Source organism: Lissotriton helveticus, assembly GCF_964261635.1.
Source record: "Lissotriton helveticus chromosome 1_1 unlocalized genomic scaffold, aLisHel1.1 SUPER_1_unloc_27, whole genome shotgun sequence".
In the NCBI taxonomy this organism is placed as follows: Eukaryota; Metazoa; Chordata; class Amphibia; order Caudata; family Salamandridae; genus Lissotriton; species Lissotriton helveticus.
In genome coordinates, this window is record NW_027611667.1 from 1882526 (window position 1) to 1900262 (window position 17737).

Consider the following 17737-nt stretch of genomic DNA (forward strand, 5'->3'; position numbering starts at 1 on the left):
GTAGCAAGTGTTAACCTTTTTTTAAGGTTTCCATGAAAATACTGCATTAAAGAAGTACTGGTAACACCCTCACAGTAATCTTAAAAAGAATTACTCTTTGTCACCATGAACCTCCAGGTTTGTTGCTCCCTCGGGTGGTCTGCTCCATTGTCTGCACTCATCTAGTGCAGCTCGGTGATGCCAGCACAACTGGAACAGCCTGGCAGGGCGCACACATCTCAGCTATAAAAGACCTGCTCGTTGGGTGGCAGGAGCTGCCAGGCAGCAAGGATCCCGAAGTGAGTGTCCACATGCCAGTTTGTGGATCGTGTTCGCAACCCAACCCAACCATATCAGCATACTACAATTCTTTGCCGCAACCACACAAGCAAACTGACCCAGGAGTTACAAGTTAGCCATGGCGGCTCCGGGCCATTGCTTACATTTGTGGTCCCACCCAGATCTCTGGCCCTCTGGACAGCTATCGAAACAGAGGACATGCCCTTTTGAGAAGCTGGTAACCCCAGTGCTTCTTCAAACAGTTCTTTTATCATGGCGCTCCATTTTACGTGGCCAACTCTCACCCCAATGGCCTCCTCAAATGGTGCGATGTTTGGGTGACATTCGTTCCGCGAAGTCCTGAAGCGTGTATAAAGCACAAGCCCGAAACCCATCAGCCTATATCTTTCAGGATCAAGACCTAACGAGAAGAGCAAATGCAGAATTCAAATGTTTCGATAGCTTAATGTCACAGTCACAGTTTGATGCGCTGTAGTCGTTCACCGTATTTGCAGGTCTTTTGTAATTAGTCACTCCTACCTGGAGACTGTTGTTATGTGGTCACTATTAATAAGGGGTTATTGTCCACCTTTGCGGATACACTGTCTACCTTTATACTTCTGCTTCTCCTTAACCTTTGTGTTGTTCTAAAAATACCAGTAACCTTTATAAGGCAAGTCGGTAAGCTTTATAATGTTGTCTATCAGTTGTCGCTTTATACCTTTGTTGTAAAATATGCAAACCAAACTTGAAATAAGTACACTTTGTTGTGAGAATAGCTATTGTTGCCGCTGATTTCTTTTATTGAAGCACAGCAATGCCTCTATTATAAATCAAACATTGATTATTCGAATAGTATTGATTCCATTCCAGAGTGACTTTTGCACCATTAAGGCGATAAATAATACGTTGACCTCATATTTGAGTTGGATCGGTTTATTCTGTTAGAGTCCTGTACTTCGTCGTTGTTTTCTAGTGAGCGGCCTAGGCTCTAGAGGATCATAGGGCTCTCCCCCTCCCTTTGCTTCCACAGTGTTTGCCTTTAGAGATGCTGATATGCAGTGCGGAGACCTGCAGTTAAGCAGCTCTGAATGAGTGATTGAAATCCATGCTGGTGGTTTGTGCTGGGAACGTTCCTTTGCTGTTTATTTCTTCCATCCAGGCTCCTTTGAGGTGCACACAATGTCAGATCAGGGGACAGAGGCACAGACAGAGTAGGATTTGTCTACTACTAAACAGTTTAAGTCTGATGAACGCAGAACTACTTTTTCCAAAGGTTATTATTTGGCCACATTACATTCTGGTGAATAGTCCATGAGAGTGGGTGTTGTGTAACCCCACCCCCCAAAGGGCAATGTCTATGTGGTATTCAAACTTTCGTGTCATCGGTGGTCTAAGGGTAAGATTTATTCACCACTTACCCAACTGCACCAGGAATGTACCTGCCGGGAACACTCCTGGCAACGCATCAACAACACTCCTGGGAAAGTTCTTTTCTTCCACTCTCATGATATGGTTTTGAAAGGCAACTCTGAGCTCACTGAGGGTGGCGCTTCCATGAATCTCAGAGATGGGCCGGTCCAAAGACAGTAACAGAGAAGGTTGAAAGATCTGAGTCTTGATCCTGGCAGATGGACGGGTGATCGCTGAGGGGGTGTAGTTGGTCTGTGTGTTACCACGGCTGTCCAGGGGGTGTAAGAAAATGTCAGCAATTTGTGAAGGGCCTTCTTTTGGGTGAGAATCACCGAGCTTCATGCAATACAGACTTGAGGGTTTGTGTCTGCGCAGGAGGAGTTACATTCTGATAGCAAAATGGAGGACCTTGTCCAAAGGGGATTGATGTTGCCAAGGTTTAACATCTTCATTTATGACAGATAGAGAAAGTCCATGTACCTTGAGGTTTTGAAAAGCTGTCTGCGCTCTGCTGTTGCAGGCAGGATGTTTATTCTCTAGTTAGCATTTGTCAGGGGATGTTCAGATACAGTGGTTGAATTAAACCTTGGAGCAGCACTTGTAGCGCTGACTCTTGGAGTCTTGTAGTGTGTGGTGGATGCGGTAGAACTGTCTTAATGTTCTACGGAGCTTGGAATATCCAGACTCTCCTTCATCTCAGAGCTCCAGCTCTGTGGCTTGACCAGTTTAACTGCAATAAAGAAGATGCTCTAGACCAGTTCTACCTCTCCTGACCTTTGAACTGATCATTGAGGAAAGAAGCCCTTGTCTGGAAGAAAGATCCGCACAAGGCACAGCTGACAGAAGTCCAGCCTGGAAGGAAGATCCGCACAAGGCGCAGCTGACAGAAGTCCAGCCTGGAAGGAAGATCCGCACAAGGCGCAGCTGACAGAAGTCCAGCCTGGAAGGAAGATCCGCACAAGGCACAGCTGACAGAAGTCCAGCCTGGAAGGAAGATCCGCACAAGGCGCAGCTGACAGAAGTCCTGCCTGGAAGGAAGATCTGCACAAGGCACTGCTGACAGAAGTCCTGCCTGGAAGGCAGATCTGCACAAGGCGCAGCTAACAGAAGTACAGCCTGGAAGGAAGATCTGCACAAGGCACAGCTGACAGAAGTCCTGCCTGGTCTGCCCGAATGGCCTGCTTGTAGGGATCTCATCACAGGGATCATAGTGGATGCGCCGTTTCCTTTCTAGCCTTCTGCAGCTTGTTTGTGAGCTCTAAGGTTCTCGTCAAACCAAGGTTCGGAGAGAAAAAGTCTATTATTTTTCTGATTTTTAAATGGAGCAAACGAATGGAGACTGGAATCAATCCACTGATGATATACGTCCGTGGCTGCATCTAAATCTGCAGTAATCTCAGGCAAAGATTGAGTGAGCTGTGCCATCAATAGTTCAGGAGTCATTTTATCCCAGGAGCGGCATCAGGACCTCAGCAGCTGCGGATGAACACTGAGAACATCCGCTTCCAAATTCGGTTGAAGCATAACTGCACGATGGTCTGACCAGAGAAGTGGACGAGCAGTAGTGACTTGAAGAGAGGGATTGTCTGAGAAAATACCATCTACTAAGTGGCCGGCTGAGTGTGTCGGAGCCGTCACTAACGGGGTGAGACCGAGACTTGCCCCAGGGTCTGAGAGATAAATCCTATCTTTATCCGCAGAATTTTCAAGATGGAAATTGAAGTCACCGAGTAGAGTGAAATCGAGGGAATTTGATTTAATGTCCTAGAGCTGATTGTTACTATTTAAGAAGGCTGTCCTAGCTTTTGGGGGGCAGTAAATAAGTACACCATTTAAGGAGTAACGATTAGAAAGAGGAATTTTATATGCACGTGCTTCATAATCAGAGGCGGCCGGTAATGTCTCAAAGGAGGCATTGAGGTTGTCCCTGTAAATGATTGTTAAGCCCCTGCCTGGAAGGAAGATCTACACAACGCGCAGCTGACGGAAGTCCTGCCTGAAAGAAAGATCTGCACAAGGCGCAGCTGACAGAAGCCCCTGCCTGAAAGAAAGATCTGCACAAGGCGCAGCTGACAGAAGCCCCTGCCTGGAAGGAAGATCTACACAACGCGCAGCTGACGGAAGTCCTGCCTGGAAGGAAGATCTGCACAAGGCAAAGCTGAGAAAAGTCCTGCCTGGAAGGAAGATCTGCACAAGGCACAACTGAAATAAGCCCCCCTCCCCCCGGAAGGAATATCTGCACGAGGCACGACTGACAGAATTCAGAATTCCTGCCTGGAATGAAGATCTGCACAAGATGCAGCTGAAAGAAGTACAGCCTGGGAGTAAGATCTGCACAATGCACAGCTGACAGAAGCCCTGCCTGGAAGGAAGATCTGCACAAGGCACAGCTGACAGAAGTCCTGCCCGGAAGGAAGATCTGCACAAGGCGCAGCTGACAGAAGTCCTGCCTGAAAGAAAGATCTGCACAAGGCACAGCTGACAGAAGCCCCTGCCTGGAAGGAAGATCTACACAACGCGCAGCTGACGGAAGTCCTGCCTGGAAGGAAGATCTGCACAAGGCAAAGCTGAGAAAAGTCCTGCCTGGAAGGAAGATCTGCACAAGGCACAACTGAAATAAGCCCCTCTCCCCCCGGAAGGAATATCTGCATGAGGCACGACTGACAGAATTCAAAATTCCTGCCTGGAAGGAAGATCTGCACAACGTGCAGCTGACGGAAGTCCTGCCTGAAAGAAAGATCTACACAAGGCGCAGCTGACAGAAGCCCCTGCCTGGAAGGAAGATCTACACAATGCGCAGCTGACGGAAGTCCTGCCTGGAAGGAAGATCTGCACAAGGCAAAGCTGAGAAAAGTCCTGCCTGGAAGGAAGATCTGCACAAGGCACAACTGAAATAAGCCCCTCTCCCCCCGGAAGGAATATCTGCACGAGGCACGACTGACAGAATTCAGAATTCCTGCCTGGAATGAAGATCTGCACAAGATGCAGCTGAAAGAAGTACAGCCTGGGAGTAAGATCTGCACAATGCACAGCTGACAGAAGCCCTGCCTGGAAGGAAGATCTGCACAAGGCACAGCTGACAGAAGTCCTGCCCGGAAGGAAGATCTGCACAAGGCGCAGCTGACAGAAGTCCTGCCTGAAAGAAAGATCTGCACAAGGCACAGCTGACAGAAGCCCCTGCCTGGAAGGAAGATCTGCACAACACGCAGCTGATGGAAGTCCTGCCTGAAAGAAAGATCTGCACAAGGCGCAGCTGACAGAAGCCCCTGCCTGGAAGGAAGATCTACACAACGCGCAGCTGACGGAAGTCCTGCCTGGAAGGAAGATCTGCACAAGGCAAAGCTGAGAAAAGTCCTGCCTGGAAGGAAGATCTGCACAAGGCACAACTGAAATAAGCCCCCCTCCCCCCGGAAGGAATATCTGCACGAGGCACGACTGACAGAATTCAGAATTCCTGCCTGGAATGAAGATCTGCACAAGATGCAGCTGAAAGAAGTACAGCCTGGGAGTAAGATCTGCACAATGCACAGCTGACAGAAGTCCTGCCTGGAAGAAAGATCTGCGCAGGGCACAGCTGACAGAAGTCCTGCCTGGAAGGAAGCTATGCACAAGGAGCAGCTGACAGAAGTCCTGCCTGGAAGGAAGATCTGCACAATGCACAGCTGACAGAGTCCTGCCTGGAAGGAAGATCTGCACAAGGAGCAGCTGATAGAAGCTGCAGCCTGAAAAGAAGATCTGCACAAGGCGCAGCTGACATAGGTCCTGGCTGGAAGGAAGATCCGCACAAGGCGCAGCTGGAAGAAGTCATTGCCTGGAATGAAGATCCGCACAAGGCACAGCTGACAGAAGTCCTGCCTAGAAAGGAAGACCTGCAAAAGGCGCGGCTGACTGAAGTTCTGCCTGGCGGTGACCTCACAGCAGTGAGAGACCGACAAACAACAAGATCCTTCTAGCCCAGCTAGCCACACTGGACATAATGTACACCAAAGGCCTGATTTAGATTTCAGCGGATGGTTTACTCCATCACAAATGTGACAGGTATCCTGCCCGCCCAATAAAAATGTATTACATCTTATGGCACTTATAATAAGGCAGACAGGATATCTATCACATTTTGATTAGGCCTTGGTGTAGTTCGCAGAGTTTTAGTCCGCTGAACTCCACGAAGTGCCAGGGAAACCCGCCGCACTCTGAAAACTTGCGCTAGTGGCAGAGTTTCTAAGTTGCACTACTCTCGCTGATTTTTTGTGCCAGGAGTTTTTCCCGCACTGTAAAATCAGCGCGAACAGCACTATGGGTCGCACAAGAGGGCGCTGCTGCTTTCTGCTACTCTAATTGACATTCTAATCAAGTGGCAGCTTTATCAACAAAAATTAGAGATTTCTACACTCGAGTGGTCGCGACCTGCCGCGACTTTCCGCAGTGAGAAATCTCACCAGGAGGAGGTCTAGCGCGTTATATTTTCTCACAAGCACTCGTCACCTTACCATTGGCGAGCCGCTTGAGAAGAAAAACTCCGTTCTGCATCACTTTGAGGAGTTTTTGGGGAACTGTGTGGGCAAATCTTTGCGAGGTCTGCCGGCAGAGCAGAATTCCTCAGCCACCTCTAGTTTTGAGGCAATACTCTGTTGGACAAATTCCTAACTAGGCCCTATGTCTGCAATAATTGTTGTACAAGAAGTGAGATCCATGGCCTTCAATCAATCAATCAGTCAATCAATCAGTCATTTGTAAAGCGCACTGCATACCTGCGAGGGTCTCAAGGCGCTGGGTTGGCTGCTACTGATCGAACATCCAGGTCTTGTTTATCCTCCTGAAGGTGAGCAGGTCTTGAGTCTGTCGTAGGCTCAGTGGGAGGGTGTTCCATGTCTTGACGGTGAGGGGGGAGAAGGATCTCCCGCCGGTGGTTGTTCTTCGGATGCGCGGGACAGTGGCGAGTGAGAGGTCGGCGGAGCATAGCTGGCGGTTGGGGATGTAGAAGGAAAGTCGTCTGTTGAGGTAGGCTGGGCCGGTCTTGTGGAGTGCCTTGTGTGCGTGGATGAGGAGCTTGAAGGATATCCTCCTTTTGACGGGGAGCCAGTGCAGGTCTCTCAGGTGGGGGGTGATGTGGTCATGGCGTCGAGGATCAGTCGTGCTGAGACATTTTGGATGCGTTGTAGTCGTTTGATGAGCTTGGTTGGGGCTCCCGCGTAGAGGGCGTTTCCGTAGTCGAGTCTGCTGCTGACAAGGGCCTGGGTGACTGTCTTTCTTGTATCTGTCGGGATCCATCTGTAGATCTTGCGGAGCATGCGGAGGGTGTTAAAGCAAGAGGAGGAGATGGAGTTGAATTGCTTGGTCATTGAGAGCGTTGAGTCGAGGATGATTCCCAGGTTGGATTTGTGGTCGGTGATTGTCAGGACTGCCCCCAGTGCCGTCGGCCACCAAGAGTCGTCCCAGGCTGAAGGGTTGGCGCCGAGGATGAGGACCTCCGTCTTTTCTGAGTTCAGCTTCAGACAGCTGATCTTAATCCAGTCGGCGACGGCCTTCATTCCTTCGTGGAGGTTTGCTATGGCGAGATGGGGTCCTTGGTGAGGGAGTGGATCAGTTGAGTGTTGTCGGTGTAGGAGAATATGTTGAGTTCATGCTGTCGGGCTACGTGTGCGAGCGGGGCCATGTAAATGTTGAACAGTGTCGGGCTGAGGGAGGATCCCTGTGGTACGCCGCAGAGGATCTCGGAGGCTACAGATCAGAATGGGGGGAGGCGGACGCTCAGGGTTCTGCCTGAGAGGAAGGAGGTGGTCTATTCCAGAGCCTTGTCTCGAACCCCTGCAGCGTGGAGGCATGTGCGTAGTGTGCGGTGGCAGACGGTGTCGATGGCGGCGGAGAGATCTAGGAGGATGAGTGCTGCGGTCTCACCGTTGTCCAGCAGGGTCCTGATGTCGTCGGTGGCGGTGATGAGGGCGGTCTCAGTGCTGTGGTTGCTGTGTAACCCTGACTGGGAAGGGTCCAGGATTCTGTTTTCTTCCAAGGTATCGGGTTAGCTGTCTGTTTATGATCTTCTCGATGACCTTGGGAACGGGAGCAGAGAGATGGGCCGGAAGATCTTGTGGTCTCTTGAGTCTGCCTTAGGTTTTTTGAGTAGGACATTGATCTAAGCATGTTTCCAGCTCTCTGGGAAGGTCGCGGTCTTGAGGGAGAAATTGATGATGTTGTGCAGGTGGTGTGCGATGGAGCTGCTTGCTTTGTTGAAGACGTGGTGCGGGAATGGGTCTGACGGAGAGCCGGAGTGGATTGTGCTCATTGTCTTGATGTCATCGATGCTCATGCTGGCCCAGGCTAGCAGGGGATCGTGGTCGATTGTGTGCAGAGAGTCTGTTGTGTTGCTGTTTGTTTGGGGCTGTATGGGTGTTGAAGCTGTAGTGGATATGTGCTATCTTGCGGTGGAAGAAAGTGGCGAGGGAGTCGCACAGGGCTTGCGACGGCGGGATGTCCTTGGTGTTGGAGTTGGGGTTCTGAGAGTTCCTTCACTATGTTGAAAAACCTCCTTGCTGTTGTGTGCGTTGTAGTTGAAGCGGTCTTTGAAGGAGGTCCTCTTGGCAGCCCTGATGAGGTGGTGATGGTTGCGGATGGTGTCCTTTTGTGCTGCGTGGCAGTCCGGAGTCTGTTCACTGTTCCATTTCTTCTCTAGTTTCCGGCAAGCTTGCTTGGAGGCTAGGAGTTCTGGGGGGAACCAGCTGGCCCTCTTGCTGGTGTCTCAGTGGGGGGGTTTATTCGGCAGGCCGAGGGTGTTGGCGCAATCGTCGATCCAGAATCTGAGGCTGTGGGCAGCGTTGTCGGTGTTGGAGGGTTTGGTGGGTAGGCTGAGAGCGAAGTTTGCACGTAGTTGGTCTTTGGTGATTTTGCTCCAGCAGCAGCGGGGGATCTGTTGGGTGCGGTGGTGTGGTATGGGTTTCTGGAAGGTGAAGTGGATGCAGCGGTGGTCGGTCCAGAGGAGTTCGGTGGTGTGGTTGAAGGAGACGTGCGGGCTTGAGGAGAAGAAAGGGTCGAGCGTGTGGCCGGCGGAGTGGGTGGGCGTTGTGACGAGGTTGTCGATCAGGGTTGTGGAGTTTTTGTAGTTGTTGTTCTCAAGGTGAAAGTTCAGATCTGCGAGGAGGATGTAGTCTCTGGAGGTCAGGGTGTGCGTGCTGATGAAGTCGGCGATGGAGTCGCTAAACTAGGGGTGGGGTCCGGGGGGTCGGTAGATGAGGTTGCCTCTGAGGGTGGAGTTGGGGTCTGTGTGGATCTGGAAATGCATTGGTTCGGTGGTGCTGAGAGTATTGTCGGTGCTAGTCGAGACCCTGATGCTGTTCTTGTGGACGATGGCGATTCCTCCTCCGACTCCATTGGTGCGGTCTCTGCGGGTGATCTTGTAGCCGTCTGGGATGGCTATGGGGATGTCGGGTGCGGAGGAGTCGTTCATCCAAGTCTCTGTCAGGAAGGCGACGTCCGGGGATGTTATGTCGAGCAGGCCCCAGAGCTCGACGGCGTGTTTGCGGGTGTTCAGCAGTATGCATCGGAGGTGGTTAAGGTCTTTCTTGGCGGGTGGTTCGTCGGCTCTGAGACTGGTGTTGCTGCAGTTCCGGCAGGTGAAGGGACCGTGTGTGCATTTTGGGGCAGCCTTGAGGCAGGTGTGAGTCTGTCCAGAGTTGAGAGTGTGCAGAATGCTGGCATCATAGTGGTGGCGTTCCTCGTGGCGGGTGCGGGGACCAGGGGTTCTGGTGCTGGGTGCGGTCCAGGGACGGACCGGCGCAGATGGGCTTGCCTTAGGCGCGCCATTGGCGCGCAATTGTCATATATGGGGAGGTGGGAGGTAGGAGCAGCTGGGAGGTGGGAGGCGGGGGCACCGAATGGAAAGTAAGGGGCCACAGGGGACACAGCGGCGGGAACGGTGCGGGATGACAAGGGAACAGAAGGCAAAAGGGCACAAAAATAGAGGGGCAATGAATGGAACAGAAGGCAAAAATGGGCACAGTGTTACAGGGACAACGAGGGAACAGAAAGCAAAAACGGGCACAGGGTTACAGGGGCAGCTAAGGAACAAAAGGCAAAACCGGGCAGAGAGACACAGGGACAGCGAGGGGAACAGAGGGAAGAAACAAGTACAGAAGAAGTACAGGCAGCCAGGACGGACAGAGAGCAGCACAGAGAACAGCAGTCAGCGGCACAACAATGACAATAAGGCAATACAGGCAATTCAGAAAATACAACATATAGCGGAAGAGGAACGAACCTACGGCCTACCACTGGCCACCAGGGATGAGGCGCAGATGGTAGCCTGTGGGTGGAGGAGGGCCTTGAACTTCCTCAGCAGCGGCAGCTGGGGCAGGGACACACAGGCGGTGCCTTGCAGAGGGGGGGGAACCTACCTGGTAGGGTCAAGGGTAGCTCTCCTCGCCGCACTGCAGCTGGCATATGTGGGGAGGTGGGAGGGAGGAGCAGCTGGGAGGCAGGGGCAGCGAATGGGCAGTCAAGGGGCGGGGCCGCAGGTGACGCAGCAGCAGGAGCGGTGCGGGACAACAAAGGCAACAGGATGCAAAAGGGCACAAAAATAGAGGGGCAACGAGTGGAACAGAAGGCAAAAGGGAACAGGAATACAGGGGCAACGATGAAACAGAAGGCAAAAACCGGTAGAGTGTTACAGGGGCAACAAGGGAACAGAAAGCAAAAACGGGCACAGGTTTACAGGGGCAGCTAAGGAACAAAAGGCAAAAACGGGCAGAGAGACACGGGGCAGCAAGGGGGACAGAAGGAAAACCGGGCAGAGAGACACAGGGACAGCGAGGGGAACAGAGGGAAGAAACGGGCACAGAACAAGTACAGACAGCGGGAGAGCAGCACAGAGAACAGCACAGAGAACAGCAGTCACAGGCCTTGTGACTATCAGGCCGTTATCTGACTTCTGATGAACCCCACAGAGTGAGTGTGCAGCCAGAGGGCAACAGAGTGGTCGAAGGACAGGAAATTAGGTAAACTTGAATATGAGAAATATGGAAAGGTAGAAATGCGCATCACCTGTGGATAAATGACACCTCCTCCCGCTCTGCCAAATACCCATCCAGTCACAAAGTGGCATCCTGGGCTCCAAACGGACAACGGCATGCCATATGCCATGTAATTGTGGAAAAGGGGGGAAAAAGAGTAATATGCACACATCTGCTGTGGGATATGTCAGGTAAATTATTGGTTGTAATGGATTCTCTATAAGTACTAAATGACTGATTTCGCTGAATATTATATTATATGAATCAACATTTGTTTGCCTTATCTGCGTGTATAATCTAAAGGACGGGCCTTACAGTTAACCCCTCATTCTGCTTTACACAAAAGCTCCGAAAAGAGCTGCATCTTACAGAACATTTACATTTACATTACTCTAGGAAGAACTAAAGACTTACTTATTAAAGTTATCTTTTAGGTCCAGAAGCAGGTGCTGTAAGCTTCACCAGTTTCAGGGAAATGGACAGATGTTATGTCGATAGGAAACCCCCCTCAACTCACAATAATGTTCCAATCTTCCAGGTTAGAAGAAACCAGAAATGCTTGAACCAAGGGAGCTGTTGAAAGTGTCAAAGGTGACTTATGAACAGCGAGTAAAGACAGGAGTTGGTATTTGAGATGATCTTAAGTGAATAGGAAAGGAATGAGAAGAAGTGTGTGAAAGGAGTTACTTTTGTTGTATACTTCGTAAAGAGTTACTGGAAATTTTGCAGCCCAGCCTGATCTATCTCTTGTTCTAAAATCTCTTGTTGTTTAAATTAAATCTTGACCATGTGCTTCTATCTTCAGCTTTACCACTAAGTACTTGGGAGCTCCGAGAGCACCCTTACTTTGCTCAGTTACTCTGTGAACACTGATAAATCACCTCCTTTTCAGACATTAATAAGATGTCACCTGATCAACAGAACTTTTATTTAAATATCTTTGTATGCCGAAATATTCCTTGCTAAGTTTCAAAGGCGGTAAAGAAGAAGGGGGAGATTTACTAACATTTTGTGCTGTGTTTTCGTCACAAAAGTGGCACAAGACAGTGCAAAATCCTTTTTTCCTAATTTACTTTCAGACAAATAACGTAAAATTAATGTTAAGCAGCGCATAGCACTGCGTCGCATTACTTTGCGCCGGAGGGCATTGCAAGGGGGGTGCATGGGCGTTCCCGTGCAACCACCCAAGGTTTCTCACACTAAACCCAATTTACCAAATTCAGCAGATTCGGTTTAGCGTGAGAAAACTGCACCCTTTTAACCTAGGCGCAAGGAAGGAGAAATACTTTAATTTGTCCTTCCTTTTCTAACTTAGCATGCATGCTGCACTGTGCAACACGTATACAAAATGGGAAAAGCTTTCCCTCGTGTCTGGCATAGTATTTTGTACAGGAAGGGTGCCCTTCCTGTACAAAACCTATGCTCGACTCTGACACACACACACCCTAGCGTTCTGGTGCTAAGGTGTATGCATGGCGCAGGGCCGCTGTAATCAGTGCCAGCGCAAGGGAAAGGGAAGGTGAGAGCCATATCTTTGAAAATATGGTGCTCTCCTGCTCCCGCCCTGTCACGCAGCGCAGCCTCGCGGGGGAGGGCTGCGCTGCATTGCGTGGAGATTTGGTAAATCTCCCCCGAAATGTCTTTTACAACCAGTTAAATATTGTGAATTCTCATTCCATTATGTTTCAATTTAGTAATGTTAAATATCTTTACATCCAGCAGAAAACAAGCTTCGACTGTATGAAATGACCATCAATGATGAAGCGAATGCTGTAAATCTTCAATAATAGCAGAAATAATGAGCTACAGTATTCAGCACAGTGGGCGACATAGGAACCAGCACACAAACTGACATATCCTGGATGAAGCATCAAGGGCAGTTCAGGGATTATAAGAGGCCGAACTGTGCACCTCCACGCCACAAGATAAAGAAATGACCTTAGGAAAATTAAGGCAACAACAATAACAAACCACCTCCTGTATAAACAAGTGTCCAATACCAACTTTGATCATGGGATCGGTATGATGTGATTACTGCAGTGCTCTGTTTTGTAAAATGAAGACAAGCCATCATTCCGTGCTCTAGGAGAATTGTAAACTCTTTCTGGACAAACAGCAGTAACCAGAGAAGAGCACAACAGATCAGAGCCGGACAACTGACGGGTAAAGGAAAGAGGAGTTCTATCTACAATACAACAGACTGTCCCAATTTGCACCGGCCAGAAGGAAGATACATTTTTACCCGCAAGCGTGCATAGCCATAATCCAATCTAAAGGCACAATCACATACAAAGACACCTTCTACATATTAGGAGTGTGGCAAATATTTGGTGGATATTGCATTTTATTATTAAAACAGAAATCAAACGTGTAAAATACCGCACACATTTAAAGTGTGTGACAAAACCCCAAGTGCGTTATCAGCCATGTTAGCCCATCAGGAAATACAGTCATGTAATATAGACAAATATATACCCGACCCAAAGACACTAACCAAGAAAGAAGAATCATACACATGCAGCAAGAGCTTTAGTTTGTCATCACTACTCAAGCTTCATCAGCACACGTACACAGGACAAAAACCATTCAAGTGCAGTGAATGTGTCAAGAGCTTTAGTAGGTTATCAGAACTACAAAGACACCAGCGAACACACACAGGGGAAAAGCCATTCAAGTGCAGTGAATGTGTCAAGAGCTTTAGTGACTTATCAAACCTCCAAATTCATCAGCGAACACACACAGGGGAAAAACCATTCAAGTGCAATGAATGCGCAAAGTACTTTAGTGAGTTATCAAGTCTTCGAAGACATCAGCGAACACACACAGGGGAAAAACCATTCAAGTGCACTGAATGTGCAAAGTGCTTTAGGCACTCATCAAGCCTTCAACGTCATCAGCAAACTCACACAGGAGAAAAGCGATTCAAGTGCAGTGAGTGTGTAAAGAGCTTTAGTCTCTTATCAAATCTCCAAATTCATCAGCGAACACACACAGGGGAAAAACCATTCAAGTGCAATGAATGTGCAAAGTACTTTAGTGAGTTATCGAGCCTTCAAAGACATCAACGAACACACACAGGGGAAAAACCCTTCAAGTGCAGTGAATGTGTAAAGAGCTTTAGTCAGTTATCAAACCTCCAAAATCATCAGCGAACACACACAGGGGAAAAACCATTCAAGTGCAGTGAATGCGTAAAGAGCTTTAGTCACTTATCAAACCTCCAAAATCATCAGCGAACACACACAGGGGAAAAACCATTCAAGTGCAATGAATGTGCAAAGTACTTTAGTGAGTTATCAAGTCTTCGAAGACATCAGCGAACACACACAGGGGAAAAACTATTCAAGTGCACTGAATGTGCAAAGTGCTTTAGGCACTCATCAAGCCTTCAAAGTCATCAGCAAACTCACACAGGAGAAAAGCGATTCAAGTGCAGTGAATGTGTAAAGAGCTTTAGTCGCTTATCAAATCTCCAAATTCATCAGCGAACACACACAGGGGAAAAACCATTCAAGTGCAATGAATGTGCAAAGTACTTTAGTGAGTTATCGAGCCTTCAAAGACATCAACGAACACACACAGGGGAAAAACCCTTCAAGTGCAGTGAATGTGTAAAGAGCTTTAGTCACTTATCAAACCTTCAAATTCATCAGCGAACCCACACAGGGGAAAAACCATTCAAGTGCACTGAATGTGCAAAGTACTTTAGTGAGTTATCAAGTCTTCGAAGACATCAGCAAACACACACAGGGGAAAAACCATTCAAGTGCACTGAATGTGCAAAGTGCTTTAGGCACTCATCAAGCCTTCAAAATCATCAGCAAACTCACACAGGAGAAAAGCGATTCAAGTGCAGTGAATGTGTAAAGAGCTTTAGTCACTTATCAAACCTCCAAATTCATCAGCGAACCCACACAGGGGAAAAACCATTCAAGTGCACTGAATGTGCAAAGTACTTTAGTGAGTTATCAAGTCTTCGAAGACATCAGCGAACACACACAGGGGAAAAACCATTCAAGTGCACTGAATGTGCAAAGTGCTTTAGGCACTCATCAAGCCTTCAAAGTCATCAGCAAACTCACACAGGAGAAAAGCGATTCAAGTGCAGTGAATGTGTAAAGCGCTATAGTTACTTATCAGACCTACAAAGTCATCAGCGAACACACACAGGGGAAAAACCATTCAAGTGCAGTGAATGTGGGAAGAGCTTTAGTCAGTTATCAAGTCTTCGAAGACATCAGCGAACACACACAGGGGAAAAACCATTCAAGTGCACTGAATGTGCAAAGTGCTTTAGGCACTCATCAAGCCTTCAAAGTCATCAGCAAACTCACACAGGAGAAAAGCGATTCAAGTGCAGTGAATGTGTAAAGCGCTATAGTTACTTATCAGACCTACAAAGTCATCAGCGAACACACACAGGGGAAAAGCCATTCAAGTGCAGTGAATGTTTGAAGAGCTTTAGTCAGTTATCAAGCCTTCGAAGACATCAGCGAACACACACAGGAGAAAAACCATTCAAGTGCAGTGAATGTGCAAAATGCTTTAGTCAGTCATCACACCTTCAATTTCATCAGCAAACACACACGAGGGAAAAACAATTTAAATGCAGTGAATGTGTGACGAGCTATAGTCGATTATCAGACCTACAAAGTCATCAGCGAACACACACGAGGTAAAAATCCCTATCATTGTAGTGAATGTGATAGGAGGTTTGTGACTCTTCAGCATTAAGGAATCATCAGCAGACTCACACAGGAGAAAAACCATTCAAGTGGTGTGAATGTGGGAAGAGCATTTTTAATCGATTATCAGACCTATAAAGACATCAGCGAACACACACGGGAAAAGCCATGCCATTGCAATGAATGTGTGAAGAGCTTTAGTCAATTATAAAGCCGTCAAAGACACCAGCAAAGACACACAGGGGAAAAGCCATTCAAGTGCAGTGATTGTGCAAGGTGCTTTAGTCAGTTATCGGACCTAAAAAGTCATCAGCGAACACACACGGGGAAAAAAGCAATTCAAGTGCAGTGAATGTGCAAAGGGCTTCAGTACGTCATCACTCCTACAAAATCTTCAGCGAACAAACACAGGAGAAAAGCCATTCAAATGCAGTGAATGTGCAAGGTGCTTTAGTCGGTTATCACAACTTCGGAGTCATCAGCAAACACACACGGGGGAAAACCCTATCATTGTAGTGAAAGTGACAGTTGTTTTCGCTTCTCTTCAGCATTAAGGTCTCATAAGCTAACTCACACAGGAGAAAAACCATTCAAGTGCAATGAATGTGGGAAGACCTTTAGTCGATTATCAGAGCTACAAAGTCATCTGCGAACACACAGGGAAAAAAACATAGAAGGGCGCTGAAAGTGTGAAGGACTTTTGATAGAAGACCCGACTAGCAGTAAAGAAGAAAAACAGATAACAGTATTTGCAGAGTTATAAAAGTGTTTGTTTCCAGAGATTGTTCACTTCCGTGCACAAAGCAAAGCAACATGATGCACCAGGATACACATTTGAAGGCGAGCACAATGTGGATTAAAAGAAAATAAACATTCTTGATTTTTATTTGATGAAGAGATACAAAGAAAAAAATTCAATCACACCTGATCACACTTCCTGTAAAAGCAACACTGAACAATACTGGGACTAACAACTGTATTTTCAGCTATCTTGTAGGATTAGTGATAGAACCTATAAACCCAACACACCCAAAGTAGGCATGTTGTCAGGGCTCAGGAGATGGAAGCTTCATTGGTAAAATGTATGTATTACTATTAACAAATGCCACTGCAGTATATGTAATGAACTAAAGCGAAGCACAGGTGTTCAAGAAATAACCTATTTTTAGATATAACAGAGCATGTACCTTGTTTTTAAGTAACTTTTGCTGCATCTTTTACACACTGTTTTCGGTTGATGGATCAGCTTGTGTCTCAGGCCTTATAACTAAGTGTGACCCATGGCTCCTCTCCGACTTGGCTCTCCCTATTCATTTTCTGCCGTGCCAAACTCTTCTTTTTACCAGAATTGAGCCACTGTTAGCAGCAGACTCTGTTTGAAGAATGTGGTGAAATAGCGAAATTCCACATCAAAAGCATATATGTGCTAGGACAATCTGTTGCACTCCGAGCAACTCGTCTTCCACACTGATTGTCCTTTGTCCTGAAATGTTCCTCAGGATTTGTCATATGAATGCCAGAAGTGGCAGTGAGATTCATGAAGCTAAAGCTAACAGGAGTGTGTGGGAGATAGAGAGGGGGAGAGATACAGAGAGCGAGAGAGACAAAGAAAGGCGGTGAAAAAGAAAAAGAAATGGAAGGAGGGGGAACGGCAGGTGATTTGTATTCACCTAAAAATAGAAGAAGCAGACGAAAACTTGTCAATGTATGACATCACCATAGAAACGGGCTGAATACCTGTGAATTTATATAATTATTTTTAATATCTATAGAACCATGTCATGGAATAAACAGGGCACAAATGAGGAAAATAGTGAAGGAGCCCATTATCATATGCAAATCACAATGATGTCGCAAGTAGTGACATCACAAGAAGTGATGTCAGGCCCTTATAATAATTTTCACATGAAAGATCGACGGCCTGTTTTAAAAACAAAAAACAAGAAACATAAAATATTGTAAAAAGAAGTTTTTGGTATCAGTTTTTATACATCATGTGTTTTTCCCACTAGCAGTTTGTAACTAAACTCGAAAATGACTGAAAGTGTAAATATTTTTAAACAGATATGTGGAACTTGTAAATTACATTTTTAAACAGTTTTCAGCTAATAAATCAAAAGTGCTTTTAATTTGTGTTTGTTTCCTGACGTTCTTTATCCAGCCCCTAAGCCCCAAAGTGTTTCACATTTATAGTGTATTAAGCAATAGAGGGGCTGATTTCTCTGTTCCTCTCTTGTGCCACTCACACAAATAAATAAAGGGAACACAGCTACTGGGACAGACAGTTACAAACACTCTGAGGCCTGTGTCTGCTGATACAATAAACAAAGTAACAATTCCCAGTCGCAGCCTAAGGAGCTATGTGGAACTAACAGCCTGATT

At 47.4% G+C, this 17737-nt stretch overlaps 1 protein-coding gene across 1 annotated transcript in view; it reads left to right on the top strand.

Annotated features, from left to right (window-relative positions):
- Positions 1–15363, top strand: part of LOC144805815 (uncharacterized) — an 80789-nt gene extending 65426 nt beyond the window's left edge. The window contains exon 3 of the mRNA XM_078672293.1: positions 13245–15363. Coding sequence (XP_078528419.1) covers positions 13245–15349 — 2105 coding nt within the window. The 3' untranslated portion in view covers positions 15350–15363. The remainder of the gene's footprint in view (positions 1–13244) is intronic.
- Positions 15364–17737: the final 2374 nt, after the last annotated feature.